This window comes from Pterocles gutturalis, unplaced genomic scaffold (genome assembly GCF_000699245.1).
Source record: "Pterocles gutturalis isolate BGI_N339 unplaced genomic scaffold, ASM69924v1 scaffold10262, whole genome shotgun sequence".
Taxonomy (NCBI): domain Eukaryota; kingdom Metazoa; phylum Chordata; class Aves; order Pterocliformes; family Pteroclidae; genus Pterocles; species Pterocles gutturalis.
The window spans coordinates 75125-87235 of NW_010115333.1; the positions used below are offsets into that span (position 1 = coordinate 75125).

Here is a 12111-nt window from a genome sequence, read left to right on the forward strand (position 1 = left end):
ATCTAGTTCTGTTTTCTTTGTTACCTTTTTCAAGTCACATCCAAACTCTGTAGGACTGTGTGAAAAGTCAGTTAAAAAAGCAGCACAGATAACATCTGAATGCTCTCTCACCACCGAGAGAAACGACACATGGGACATTTCATCTTGGAAAGAAAGTGTGGAAAAGTTCACGTTTCTTCTAGCCTTTCCTCACTTTAGAACTGGTACTGCACCATCAAATAATGTGTTTAGAAACAGTGTAAAAGCAGCAGTGACTCTGGACAGAATATTCTCCTCCAGTGACTTCCCAGCTAAACAAACCTATTTTGTAGGAACTAGCACTACAAGGATTATATTAGATTATGAGGCACTATTATTAGGATGTATTGTGGTTCATTTCGTCTTTTAAAGGAGACTTTCATCTCTGCGTGCAGAAATGTCTTAGTTTTGTTTAAGTGTTTTTACTCTGATATTTACGTCACTAGCATGTGCTAATTATTATTTTTACTATTATTATTATTAATGCTCAGGCAAGACGTGGATTTTCATTCTGGGCTTCAATGCATGAGAAATAGATGTCTTATGTGATCAGTTAACTATTCTACCTGCAGGAACTTCACAGTTTACTCAAACATGATAAGAAATATTTTCAGTCATCAAAATATAACAGCATAGTAACGTACTGTCCATAGTCAGGAGGAAATAAGGAATATCTAGGAAAAAAACAGAATTGTACCATACCCCTCATATGTTCTTCCAACCCTTCCATACACACAGTAAACTAAATTGCCATACCCTTGTTGGGCTAACTTATAATTTAATCATTCTATAAAGACTAGAATGGTTTCTCCTAATGAACTCAGTAAAAATCATTGATTAATTCACCTGGATAACCAGTTGCTGCAACTCTCAAAATTGAAATGTACTGTGCAAATAAAAACCAGCACTGTGACAATCCCTGGTGCGACAGTTGCTGCAATAAGAGAAAAATCTCAAAGTAAAAGGAAGTCAAAAAACTTTATTCACACCAGAAACACAGACTTCAATGGAATTTTTCTTTATCAAAATAACCTCACTATGGTTACTTACATCTTTGCTGTAAGAGAACTGTACAATATATATATATAAATATATATAAAAAAAGTTTCAACTTTTGTGCTTCCTTAATATTAATCATCATCTTCTTCCTCTTCATCGCTGATCACATATTTCTTATGCTTCTTACTTGCTTTGTCATCATCCTCTGCTTTTCTCTTTCCAGAAGGTTCACCTTCCTAAAGGCAAAAAAGGACAAAAACAAACAAATACTTCAAAGCTAAAATAAAAAACTCAGTAAAACAACAGAAAGACCTCAAAGTCTCTCTTGTAAGAGAAGTAAAATTATTAGTTCTCGGTTTTCCACTTCGTGCTACTGTGCTGCAGGACTGCTTATGTGTCAGTACTTTTTAAGTTCAGTCAGCAGCGCTACCGGTCTCCAACCCCATCCTGAGAGGGTCCATAATACAGCTGCAGCTCCATTTATCTCCATGGACATGTAACTGTATCTGCGGCAAACTGAACTATGGCACGCAAGTAATTTATGTCATAATTTGGATTTATGGTGTGTGCAATATCATTCTCAGCAAGTCTTACAAGCATGACTAATTCCTAGAATTTGTAATGAATTTTTCAACACGGAGAAGCTTTCCCTTCAGGCAGCTTGTGTACCTCTGCTAAGTTCTCAGACTATTGACACTTGTATGTCCTAAATTAGAGCTACTGAAGCAAAGAATTAACTCAGTAAGTGGGTAGGCATTTTGTTTATTTGTTCATTAAAAAAAAAAAAAACAAAAAACAACTAAACCACTCTCTGGCATAAAGGAAAAAGAGAGGAGAAGCCACTAGTTCAGAGAATCTACGCCACAGTTCACAGTCCAAGAAATACGACAGTTTAGAAGGCCTCAGAGAGCTGGTCAAAAGAACTCAAATAATTGAGTTAGTTACCTGCTTGCAAGCAATACCATACTGACTTTTATAGGCTGGATGCCCAAGTTTTAGCACCTAAACGTAGAGTCAACAGGTTGATTTTTATTCCATGTGCATTTACATCAGTCCAGATGATCCTTCCAAACAACATTTTAAATCAGAATGCAATGAAGTGTTTAATCAAACTACAAATCACTAGTTGTTCACGCAAAACTCATAAATTTTGACATGAAGTGGTAACTCAATTACTGTTTAAAAAGAAGAGTATCTTGAAAAACACCTTCAGGTCTAAGTAATCTCATCCCTTTTTCCATTTGTTGGTTTTGGCTTTGTTTGGTATTTGAAGCAACATGTATTACTTGGATTTTAAGAAGCAGTGAAGATTGAGTTTCATAACTTTAATAAATTATCAGAGTTTCAGAACTCTAATTAATAATTTTTTATTCAAAGCATTTTATTCTATACTAACATATTAAGTTAGTCCAGTGAGTATCTCGGTTAGGAAGGAACTTTAAGCATCGAAAACAGAAATTAGTAGGGGTGGGCATCTCAATGATAGCTTCTTCCTCAGCACAAGCATGCTCCTGTAATCTAGCTCGGCTATCGTTAAATGATTCATCTTCCTGTTTAGCAGAATAAACCCATCAACTACAGTAACAGTAAAACTACTTGCTGTGTGGTGATAAACTGTATCAATAAACAGACTGGTATTTTCAGTACTGGTAACAAATTGTCATCAGGACAAAGATTTATGCTGTGCTGTTGACTGACACATACAAAGCCAGTCTGTGCACAAGGAGGTCTGTGTTTCACATATGCAGATCCATACAAATATCATACTTCCTACGTGGTGACTGAGAGTAAGTAGTTATGCATCACTGGGGTTTTTCGTAATACTGTAGCACCCCTCCGTGGCCCTGATGGGAATATTACCTTTAAGTCATGTAATTTTAAAATGGAGGCGAGCATTCCTCAAGCAGCAGAGAAATGCTGTTGACTAGACCTTTTCTGAGAGACTGGCGTTGTGAGGTCCTGACACTGCTGCATCATGAACCAGTGAATAGTGATGTCTTATCAATAACCAATTCAATTGCTACTAACGAACACTAACAGAGCTCACAAAATTAGTTTTGTCTACATGCCTCACTACGGCTGTCTCCAGGATTACTGTCATATTTTTTGAAATATTAGATTTTCTTCAATGCATAATAAAAACCCAGAAACTGTGTCTTTAAAATAAAAACTAATTTGTACTTCTGCTTCACAATACAATGCCTAGTAGTGCAAATACTCATCTGACAGCACAAGAGGAGCAGTGTCCCTGCAGCAAGAACAGGCATTCAGAATGTAGCAAACATCCAACAGGCAATAAGACATGCCTCCAAAGAAGGTTACAGGAAGCACAGTACAGAAACCCACCGGAGAGCAAACTTACTCCTTCAAAAATTAAGACTCCTTACATGATAGAGGTATGTCATACTCAAAACTATGGCCTGTACCGGTCATTTGAACTCAGGACTTTTAGCAGCTGTGATTACAGAAGTCCAACCTGCATTCATTCGCTAGAAGGACACACAGCAAGCTATGCTGCAAGATTACTCTTTTAAGAAGAAAAGGATGTTTTATTAGGGAAGAAGAAGGTTCTACCACTTCAAGCAGCTGTTAGAGTAGCACACTCGATATGACTGTAGGAAATCAACTGAAAGAAATCTTAGGGCAATAGTTACAATAATTTAAACAGTTAAAATAATCTCTTAAAGGAAATGATGAAATCAAGTATTAAAAACTATTCCATAAGCTCACACTGACCTACTCAAACTTCCTTTTTTAAACTTCTGCATGATATTCTATGCATAAACTTTAAAATAAAATATAATAAGATGAATCAAACTAGCATGCCACCGTAAAAACATCTCTCATAACCTACAAGGTAGTAATAAGAACCTGTTAAACTCAGTTAGTTTCTATTTATTATTCCACCATGTACCTGAAGGGGACTATCAGCAGAGCTCAGGTGGGTCCAAGCTACCACCCCTAAGCCATGCTTGGCTTGAGAGAAATGCAAGCACAGGTGCCGCTCAGGGCTGCACCATATTGATCATCAGCAAATGACAGTAATAGAGAACTGGGGGTGTCTAAAAGAAAGCAAACTAATGGGCTCCTGAAACCAAGTAGGCCAGACACCTGACCCTCCCACTTCCCTCTTGAACAGGGCAGTAGGAAGCCATGAGTCGGCATCAATTGCCGTTTGTCATGAATTCCAAAATTCGCTCTTCATTCAGCTTCCCAGGGTACACAGTAAATGTCCTACAGCTCTTTCCCACTGAAGCATTTTACAACGAGGAACACGGGTCAGGAAAACAGACTGCAGAGGTATAGCTGATACAGGACAGATTCCATATACTTCCTGGTTCCCCTTCTCCCACTGGATGAAAATAGTTAAGTTTTAATCTCAGAAATGGTATCTGCCAATTTTGAGAAGTGTTGTACTGCAATGCTGTACCAGAAGAAGTGACGTTACTTGAAATGAACTAAACCTCAAGACCTGATATACACAAAGATTCATTTGCTTATACCCAGCAGTGTTAAATTACAAACCAATAAACCACAATTTCAGAAGAGGAAACAGCACTACTGCTGTAGCTAACGGTTAACTCGATCATGGCCTAATGTTTCGGATTATACTGGCGTGATGGATAATGTCTATTTAGCAATGGCCATTAACTCATTTTAACTCAGTTTTTTGACTCTCCTGTTTAAAAAGAGCAGAAATACTATGTGAAAATGCTTCTGCTATTTCCACAATAAAAAGGAGAGGACCATGTAGCTTAGGAGACAATGCTACACTAGCATTCAGGTATTAAGTCTTCTCACTCCTTGCATAATTTTGATAAAGTCATTTTACATAACTCTGCATAAATTTTTCCATCTTTAAATCAGCAACACCAATACTGACCTCCTTTGGGAGTCACTCAGGTCTATGAATTAATACAGTGTGTAAGAAATTGGTGATTAATTACCATGGAAAGCATGCCAAGTCAAATAATACATTCATCACAACATAAATGAAACTACAAAAGCCTCAGCTTTAAAAACTAGATTTAGCACAGCAAATGTTGCTGACTGAAAATGAATAGCTCAAGAACAAAATCCTTTCCTTACCTCATCACTATTAAGTTTCTTTGCCTTGAGTAGTCTTTGTGTTTTGTCTTCATCTGAGCCCTCATCGCTGTCAGAAGAGTAGATTCTAGCACGTTCCTCTACAGAAAAAAATGAAACAACAAATATTTATCTTAATCTGAAATTGGTGAGAAAGAGACATTAAAAATAATTCCCTTACATTTAGCCCCACAAAAAGCTGGCACATCTAACTCCCGAGTAAACAAAATAAGCTTACATGAACTGAATTCATGTCGCATTGTGTATGAAATGAACTGGCAAAATACCATCTTACCAGGACTCGCAGGTGAATTTAATCCATCTGAATCACACAGGCCCTACTTATGTGCTGTTCAGGTTTATTATTTACCTCTGATGCCACCTTTGTATCTGTTTTTGATAGCTGCTAGACTGATTGAATCATCTCCCTCATCCTCTTCATCATAGCGATCAGGTTCTAAATAATTTGCACTTAGACCACGCTGATGCTGCTTCTCCCGCATTCTTCGCTGCTGAGATTCTCTACGAATGGAAGCTCTCAATCTTTCCTCTTCTTTCTGTCCAAAGAAAGAAGCAATATACATAAGATTGAGGGGAGAAAAAAAACCACAACCAAAACCAGCTCAAGAGCACCTTGTATTCTACTGTAGCTTTTGAAATAATTTCACAGCAGTGTAAAGATTATACGTATTCTGATTTTTTGTAATCTGTAAGGTTAAGCACACTGCACCCACGGGTAACAACTCTTGTCTATACCTCCAAAATGCACGCTGTTTTTCATAAAGTCATAAACTGTTCAGAAATGTCCAGCTATACTACAGTTGTGATTTTTTAGATTAAATCAGCAGATAAGAGAGTTCCATGCCACAATACCTTAATCATTTCTGTGCGCTGAGACTCTGGATCGCGACCTGCCATTGGCAAAATACGAATTTTCTGTGTCTTTGAACATCTATCCGCCAGAGACAGAGTCATCTTCCTGTGAGTGGCACTGTCCGTAGAGTGTGGCCTGGAAAAAATTGCTACGGGTTAAATACTTCTTCAAGGAACGTATCCATTTTTAAAGGATAACAGTAGGGCCAGCATACTTAAAATTCCAAAGATTCATCTGCACAAAAGCATCATCCTTATTTATTCATTTATTTATTTATGTGCATTGTAACAGCTACTAGAGACACCAATTCCTCTCTCAGCAAACCATCTGCAGTCCATTACCAGCCTAAATAATCATCCTCACATTTCACATCAATATCCCAAGACATAATAATCATCTTGATAGCAACTGTGCATCAGAAGGAAGGTTAAATTTCAGGCAATATTAATATTCTTTCTGATTCAGATATCATCTTGGTAGCAACTGTGCATCAGAAGGAAGGTTAATTTCTGGCAATATTAATATTCTTTCTGATTCAGATGAGGACTTGCACTTAAAAATGCAAATTAAAATATATATGAAAAAATACACGTGGCCTACATATTGCAGTGAATGGCATACTAACCTTTCAAACTGGGACACCCAATTTAGGAAAAATCTTACCGAAATACTGACTTTGGAAAATGGTACATTCTTATTAAACAGTTAAGCTCTGAAGGTTTATGAACTGGTATCTCTGATCTTTATATACTCGTTACCATACTCAGTTACAAAAGTAGTATAAACATTTGATACAGAATAGCGTGTCTACCTGAAGGTTAACTTTGTCTTGAAAACAGCCTGTCCTTGTAGACCTGTCCCTTGTCTGATAAATAAATGGTTGTGGTCTCCCTGCAGTGGCGCCTTGTACACGTCAAAGACTTCATTTCCCAAGTGGAGAGACATGCTTAAAAGAGATTCACATATCAGTTATTTAATAAAACCACTACCGTCTATTTTTTGCTTCATTTATAAATGGAGAAAGCCTTCATGTTTCCTTTTTATATATAGCCAATAATTATATTTCAATCCAAACTAAGCAGAGCATAAAATTTTCAAAGCACTGAGACTAAAAACATTTCTGCTGTGCAGAACTGACATCAAAGTCTGTTGACTTTCCCATTTTGCACGCCATGGCCTTTCACTGTGAGAACAACTGTATTCCTTCAATAGCAAAAAGTTCAAACCAACCTTCCATCTGACCATTTGACTATCCGTGCATTGCTTTCTCTGATCTCATTCCCTTCCTCATCTCGTCGCATCCGCCATCGTATCGTGTTTTCTACCTGTGGGAAAACAAACAAAACATTTTTTCTAACTTATACTAAGGAATACTGTGGTAAAATATACTCTATATAGGTCAAAAATTACAGTTAGAAAAGCTAGATAATTTGCTGCATGATGCAAAGAATTGAAGGTGAGAGGTATCGCTTTTACAGGTGAGATGCAGCTGTAAAGCTTTTTTAAAATTTATTACTAAAATGGATCAACTTTGCTCAGTGCTGAACTGGTCCACACTTTCATAATCAGAAGCATAGCTCAAAACCATTCTAAAATACCTGAAATAGACTTGGAAGAAATGTGGCTAGATGAGTGTAAAAGAGAAAAGGAAAATTAACATTATACCTTGAGTTTTAACCTAGTTCTACCCTCTTCATCAAGCATCTCCTCATCTTCAAATTCATCTTCATAATACTGGGGATCAAAAGGTCTGCAATAAATTATATAATACAGTCTTCATTCTTCTAAAAATTAATCCAGATTATTCTAGAGTTGTGCAAAATAACAGGTGCTTGAAAGGTTTAAATTATACACTGCACACAAGAGTAGGTACCGCAGCTGTGAGACAGCCATTTCTGCAGTAATGTAACTTACTGCATTGATTCAACACCGCAGGAGGGCTCCCCAAGTGTGTTCACGACCATCTATTACAGCCACTTTAACATCCAGACCCTCTAAATGGCTCTAGCTAAAGACAGACAGTCTGCTTCAGAAAATACTGTTTCCTTAGCATCTGGATGATGAGGTAAGGATGGAAAAAAATATATACAATATTGTACAGAGAAAATAAAAAGAAATATTATAATCTCATAAATGTGGTGAATTAGGGATTTTCCAAAAGCACAAACTTTGTATTTTTTTTATTTGAATCTCAAAACCAACCAAAGGGAAAGGAAGAAGAGATTGTTTTTCCTCTCTTCCTTCAAAAAAATCTGATGACTGGGGTGGGAGTGAGTGGGGAGAGCCATTCCCTAGCCTCCTTCCTAACAGTTTCCAGGCTGCTGCGAGGCAAAGAAGTGATAAATAGGCTCCACTACTGTACAATTCTATTTTCAGTCCTGTCTGACCCCCAAAGATCCCCAGGACTTCTCTGATTACAGCCACTAACTGAATTCTTAACAGTTCTCTCCTGATACAGTCTATAGCATGAATGCCAGGAAGAAGGATTTAACTGATGTATAACAGAAAAAATGCTACGCTGCCAGCTAACAAGACGCCTATTAAACAATGCAATACTGTTGCTTAACAAGACACTTGAAGAGACAGGTTTAGAAGCAATCTACTACATTTAACACACACAAATAGAAAAGGACTTATTCTAAAATTAAAAATGATGATTTTTTTATCACTCAAAAGTCCATAAAGATCCTGTGCACTTGGCTGAGCCTGAACCTACATTTAAAATTCAACTGATAGCATGTGCTTTCAATTAAATTCTATTTTTGTTTGGTTTTTTAAAGAAAAAAAGGATATTCAATCAAGCTGAAACCCAAGCTCATAAGAAAATTACTCAGCACTTCATTAGATAACAAGAGATATTACTAGTGACTGCTCACAACCAAAGTGTGCATCTTAGTGTCGACCATTTTAAATATGGCCAACGTATTTACTTGTATTACTGAAACAAAAGCAATACAGGGAAACACTAAAAAACCTTAGCAGTCATATATTTTATGTGCAGTTACCTGGGTTCCACGCTAAGGAAGTTGGGCAGCTTCACAAAATACAAATCGTTACCCAAGTCTGTGTTGACTTTGGGTATTTCTACCTCTATTCTAGTCTCTGGAATAGGCTCTTCTTCCTGCTGTTCTTGACTCAGTCCATTTTCATCCTAATGAAAAAAAGGAGAACATAGGTGAAAAAAGTCTGTCTGGCTACCGGTGCTCTAATAAGCACTTACATTTTGCTTAAAGAAATATCATCCATATGCACAGAGAAAAATCAGGAACCTCTGGGTAAAAGAACTTGCACATTTTCAGTGAAAGCAATTCAATTCAGCATTTCCATATGCCACTTAAAGTGATTTCAAACAGCAGTGCAAACTCAAGAGACCACAGACGGTAAGGCAACAGCAAGGGAGCTGACATACAGTTTTCAGCTAAGCACTGGAGAGTAAATGGAGGATAACTTTTCCCAGATAAAAAAAATATTTTAATGTATTATCATCAAGGCCCAAAATGAAAATATTTGTCAAACAGCTGTACTAAGGTACTAAAGACAGCTATGACTTTGTATTTTATTTTATGACAATCAAAACTAATCATTATGTTTCTTTCAAGTACAAAAAGTGGAGCAGGGATGGGGAAGGCAGATAAATGAATCCATCTGACATTGCTATGTATAAAACTTTAATAATGCTTTTTAGCTAGAGCAAAGTTATCTGTAATGCTTATTAATGCCACTACCTCTTTTTTTACTAAAATATTATAAAACACAATCAGTGTTCTACATTTCAGAGTGAAAAGGCACGCTAATTATTTTTAAAAGTCAACTCACAATGGGCTGTCCTGGAGTTGGTGGCTTTTCTTCTCCATCACTCCCTGACGAAATGTCATCTGCACCTCCAAACAGATCCATGACATCTGCATGCTCTTGAACAGAAAAATTACTATTTTAAAATACGCATACATACATGTGCACACACCCCCCCTAATGCAAGCACGCTCAAAGAAAAAAAGAATAACACATCCTTCACTTTTATTAATTTAAAAATCACCTACAAAGATTAAAAATCGTAAATGTTTATGAAGTACACATCATTCTTTTACCCTGAATAACGGTTTTCCTGTGTACTTTTAAGCTAAGGATTCAAGATTTGTTTTCCTGGAAAGTCTCTTATTTGACAGAGAATCTAGTTGAGAAATGTCAACAGAAGAATTAAGAGTACAAGATCACCCTTTAATCAAGTAAACAACTGAAATACATGCAAGCAGCCACTTCATTACACATTTTGGAGGCTTCACTTCTCAGAAGAATCAACACCTCTTTCTCAGCCAGCTAAACATCACAAAAACCAGTACAGGTTCTCTGGGCTGTTCCGACTAGAGACTCCATTTCTTAACATCCTTTAGTAAAAATGTGTGAAAAAACATTCTCAAAAGAAAAGCTCTGTCTCTCATGGAGGGAACTGAAAAACTGACAGAGCTAGCTAGAGATAATCAGCAGAAATACAGAGTGTACTTCCTCACACAGAATTCTTGCTGTGCTGGTTTGTTACTTCCATGGCACTATAGTTACATCGTATAGCAAGCACTATCAATCTTATCAAGTTCTGCAGCAAATGAGTGGCACGCTTGAGATGAGGCTTAAATGAACCAAAACCCCACCAAACAATGCCACCATTTACCTTTCTGTCCTTCCGTATCACTGTCCGCTTCTGAATCTGATGCAATTGGCTTCTTTCGCTTCATTCGTGGAACTTCATCTTCGCTATCGCTGCCCCTTGCAGACTCTACTGAGGAGCACAATTATTAAAAATTAAAATTATTAAAAAATTAAAAATTTTGTTCCACAGGTTTTAAAATTCCTTTGTATTAATAAGTTGATTCAGATGAAAAGGAATTTCAAAGCAATGCATAAAGACCATTACAAAGATGACTGCAGTTGAAAGCTACGTGATTAATGCCTTTACACTGAAGCCTGAATCTTTTCAAGCCAATAAAAATGAAACAATAGAGATCAAACCAGAAGCAAACCATTACTGCTCTCTATTCAGTCCTACCAGATTTATGCTCTTGGTCCTCCTCATCGGAGTGCTGGGCCCTTTCGTCATCGTCAGAGTTCTGCATCTTCTCCTCGTCAGAATGCTGGGCCCTTTCATCATCATCCGAGTTCTGCATCTTCTCCTCATCTGAGGCCTGTGGCCTCTCCTCATCATCAGAGTTCTGCATTTTCTCCTCGTCTGAGTTCTGAAGTCTTTCCTCATCATCAGACATCTGCGGCCTTTCATCTTCATCAGAGTTCTGCGCTTTCTCCTCATCGTCAGAGTTCTGCTGTCTCTCCTCATCATCCGACTGATCGCTTTTGTCCTCCTTGCCCCACTTCTCATCCTCCGAATGTGCTTTTTCAGAACCCTCTCCCTCTGAATGATGACTGCCTTCATCCGACCCATGCCCGTGATCATCCTCCTCATCATCGTGAGCAGCTTCTGAAGCACTGTGCTGCTCTGCATCTGACTGATCGTTGTCTTCATGCTCAGAATGCCCTGATGCTTCCGAGCGGTTGTAGGATCTTTCAGAGTGGTTGTCACTCCCTGTGTGATGCGATGCCCCTTCATCCTCACTATCGTCTCCAAATAACTCCTTATTACTAGGCTTTATGGCCTCTCTGTCATCATCCTGGTCACTGTCACTGCCAGAAGCATTACTGCCAGAGCCAGCATTCTCCTGATCGGAATCGGATTCAGACCCAGAATCAGAATCTGCAAAACAAACATCACCAATAAAGGCACAGCCAACACAACATGCAACAGAAAACGACGGGTGCCGTGGAAAGATTCAAACCACAACTTATTACCTCAGATTCTAAAGCTGTAGAAAGAATAAGCAACTACACAAAAGTACAGAAAACAAAATGTGAAATAGTGCAGGCTTTCAGTAAACAAGTGGACACACATGGCTTATAAAATCCTCCAAATCTCACACTGCCAGCACGCCTGTAACCCCGTTTGCTGCCTGCGTGCCCGGACACGCCCGTTACCGCGCAGCTACTCGCGGAGGGCGTTTAACGGCTGCCCTCAGACACAGCTCACGGACACCGAGACCAGCGCCGGGGAAACCTCCAGGCGACCCGCACCGGGCCGTGTGCCGCGTTCC

General features: G+C 38.2%; 1 protein-coding gene across 1 annotated transcript; it reads right to left on the reverse strand.

The window, feature by feature from the left end:
- Positions 1-994: 994 nt before the first annotated feature.
- Positions 995-11717, reverse strand: LEO1 (Leo1, Paf1/RNA polymerase II complex component, homolog (S. cerevisiae); the record flags this gene model as incomplete). The annotated part of the gene is made up of 11 exons (XM_010075150.1): positions 995-1253; positions 5107-5204; positions 5474-5660; positions 5977-6112; positions 6789-6923; positions 7208-7302; positions 7643-7727; positions 8983-9128; positions 9794-9888; positions 10644-10751; positions 11019-11717. Coding segments are annotated over 11 exons (1889 nt in total), but the record flags the coding sequence as incomplete, so codon positions are not given.
- Positions 11718-12111: the final 394 nt, after the last annotated feature.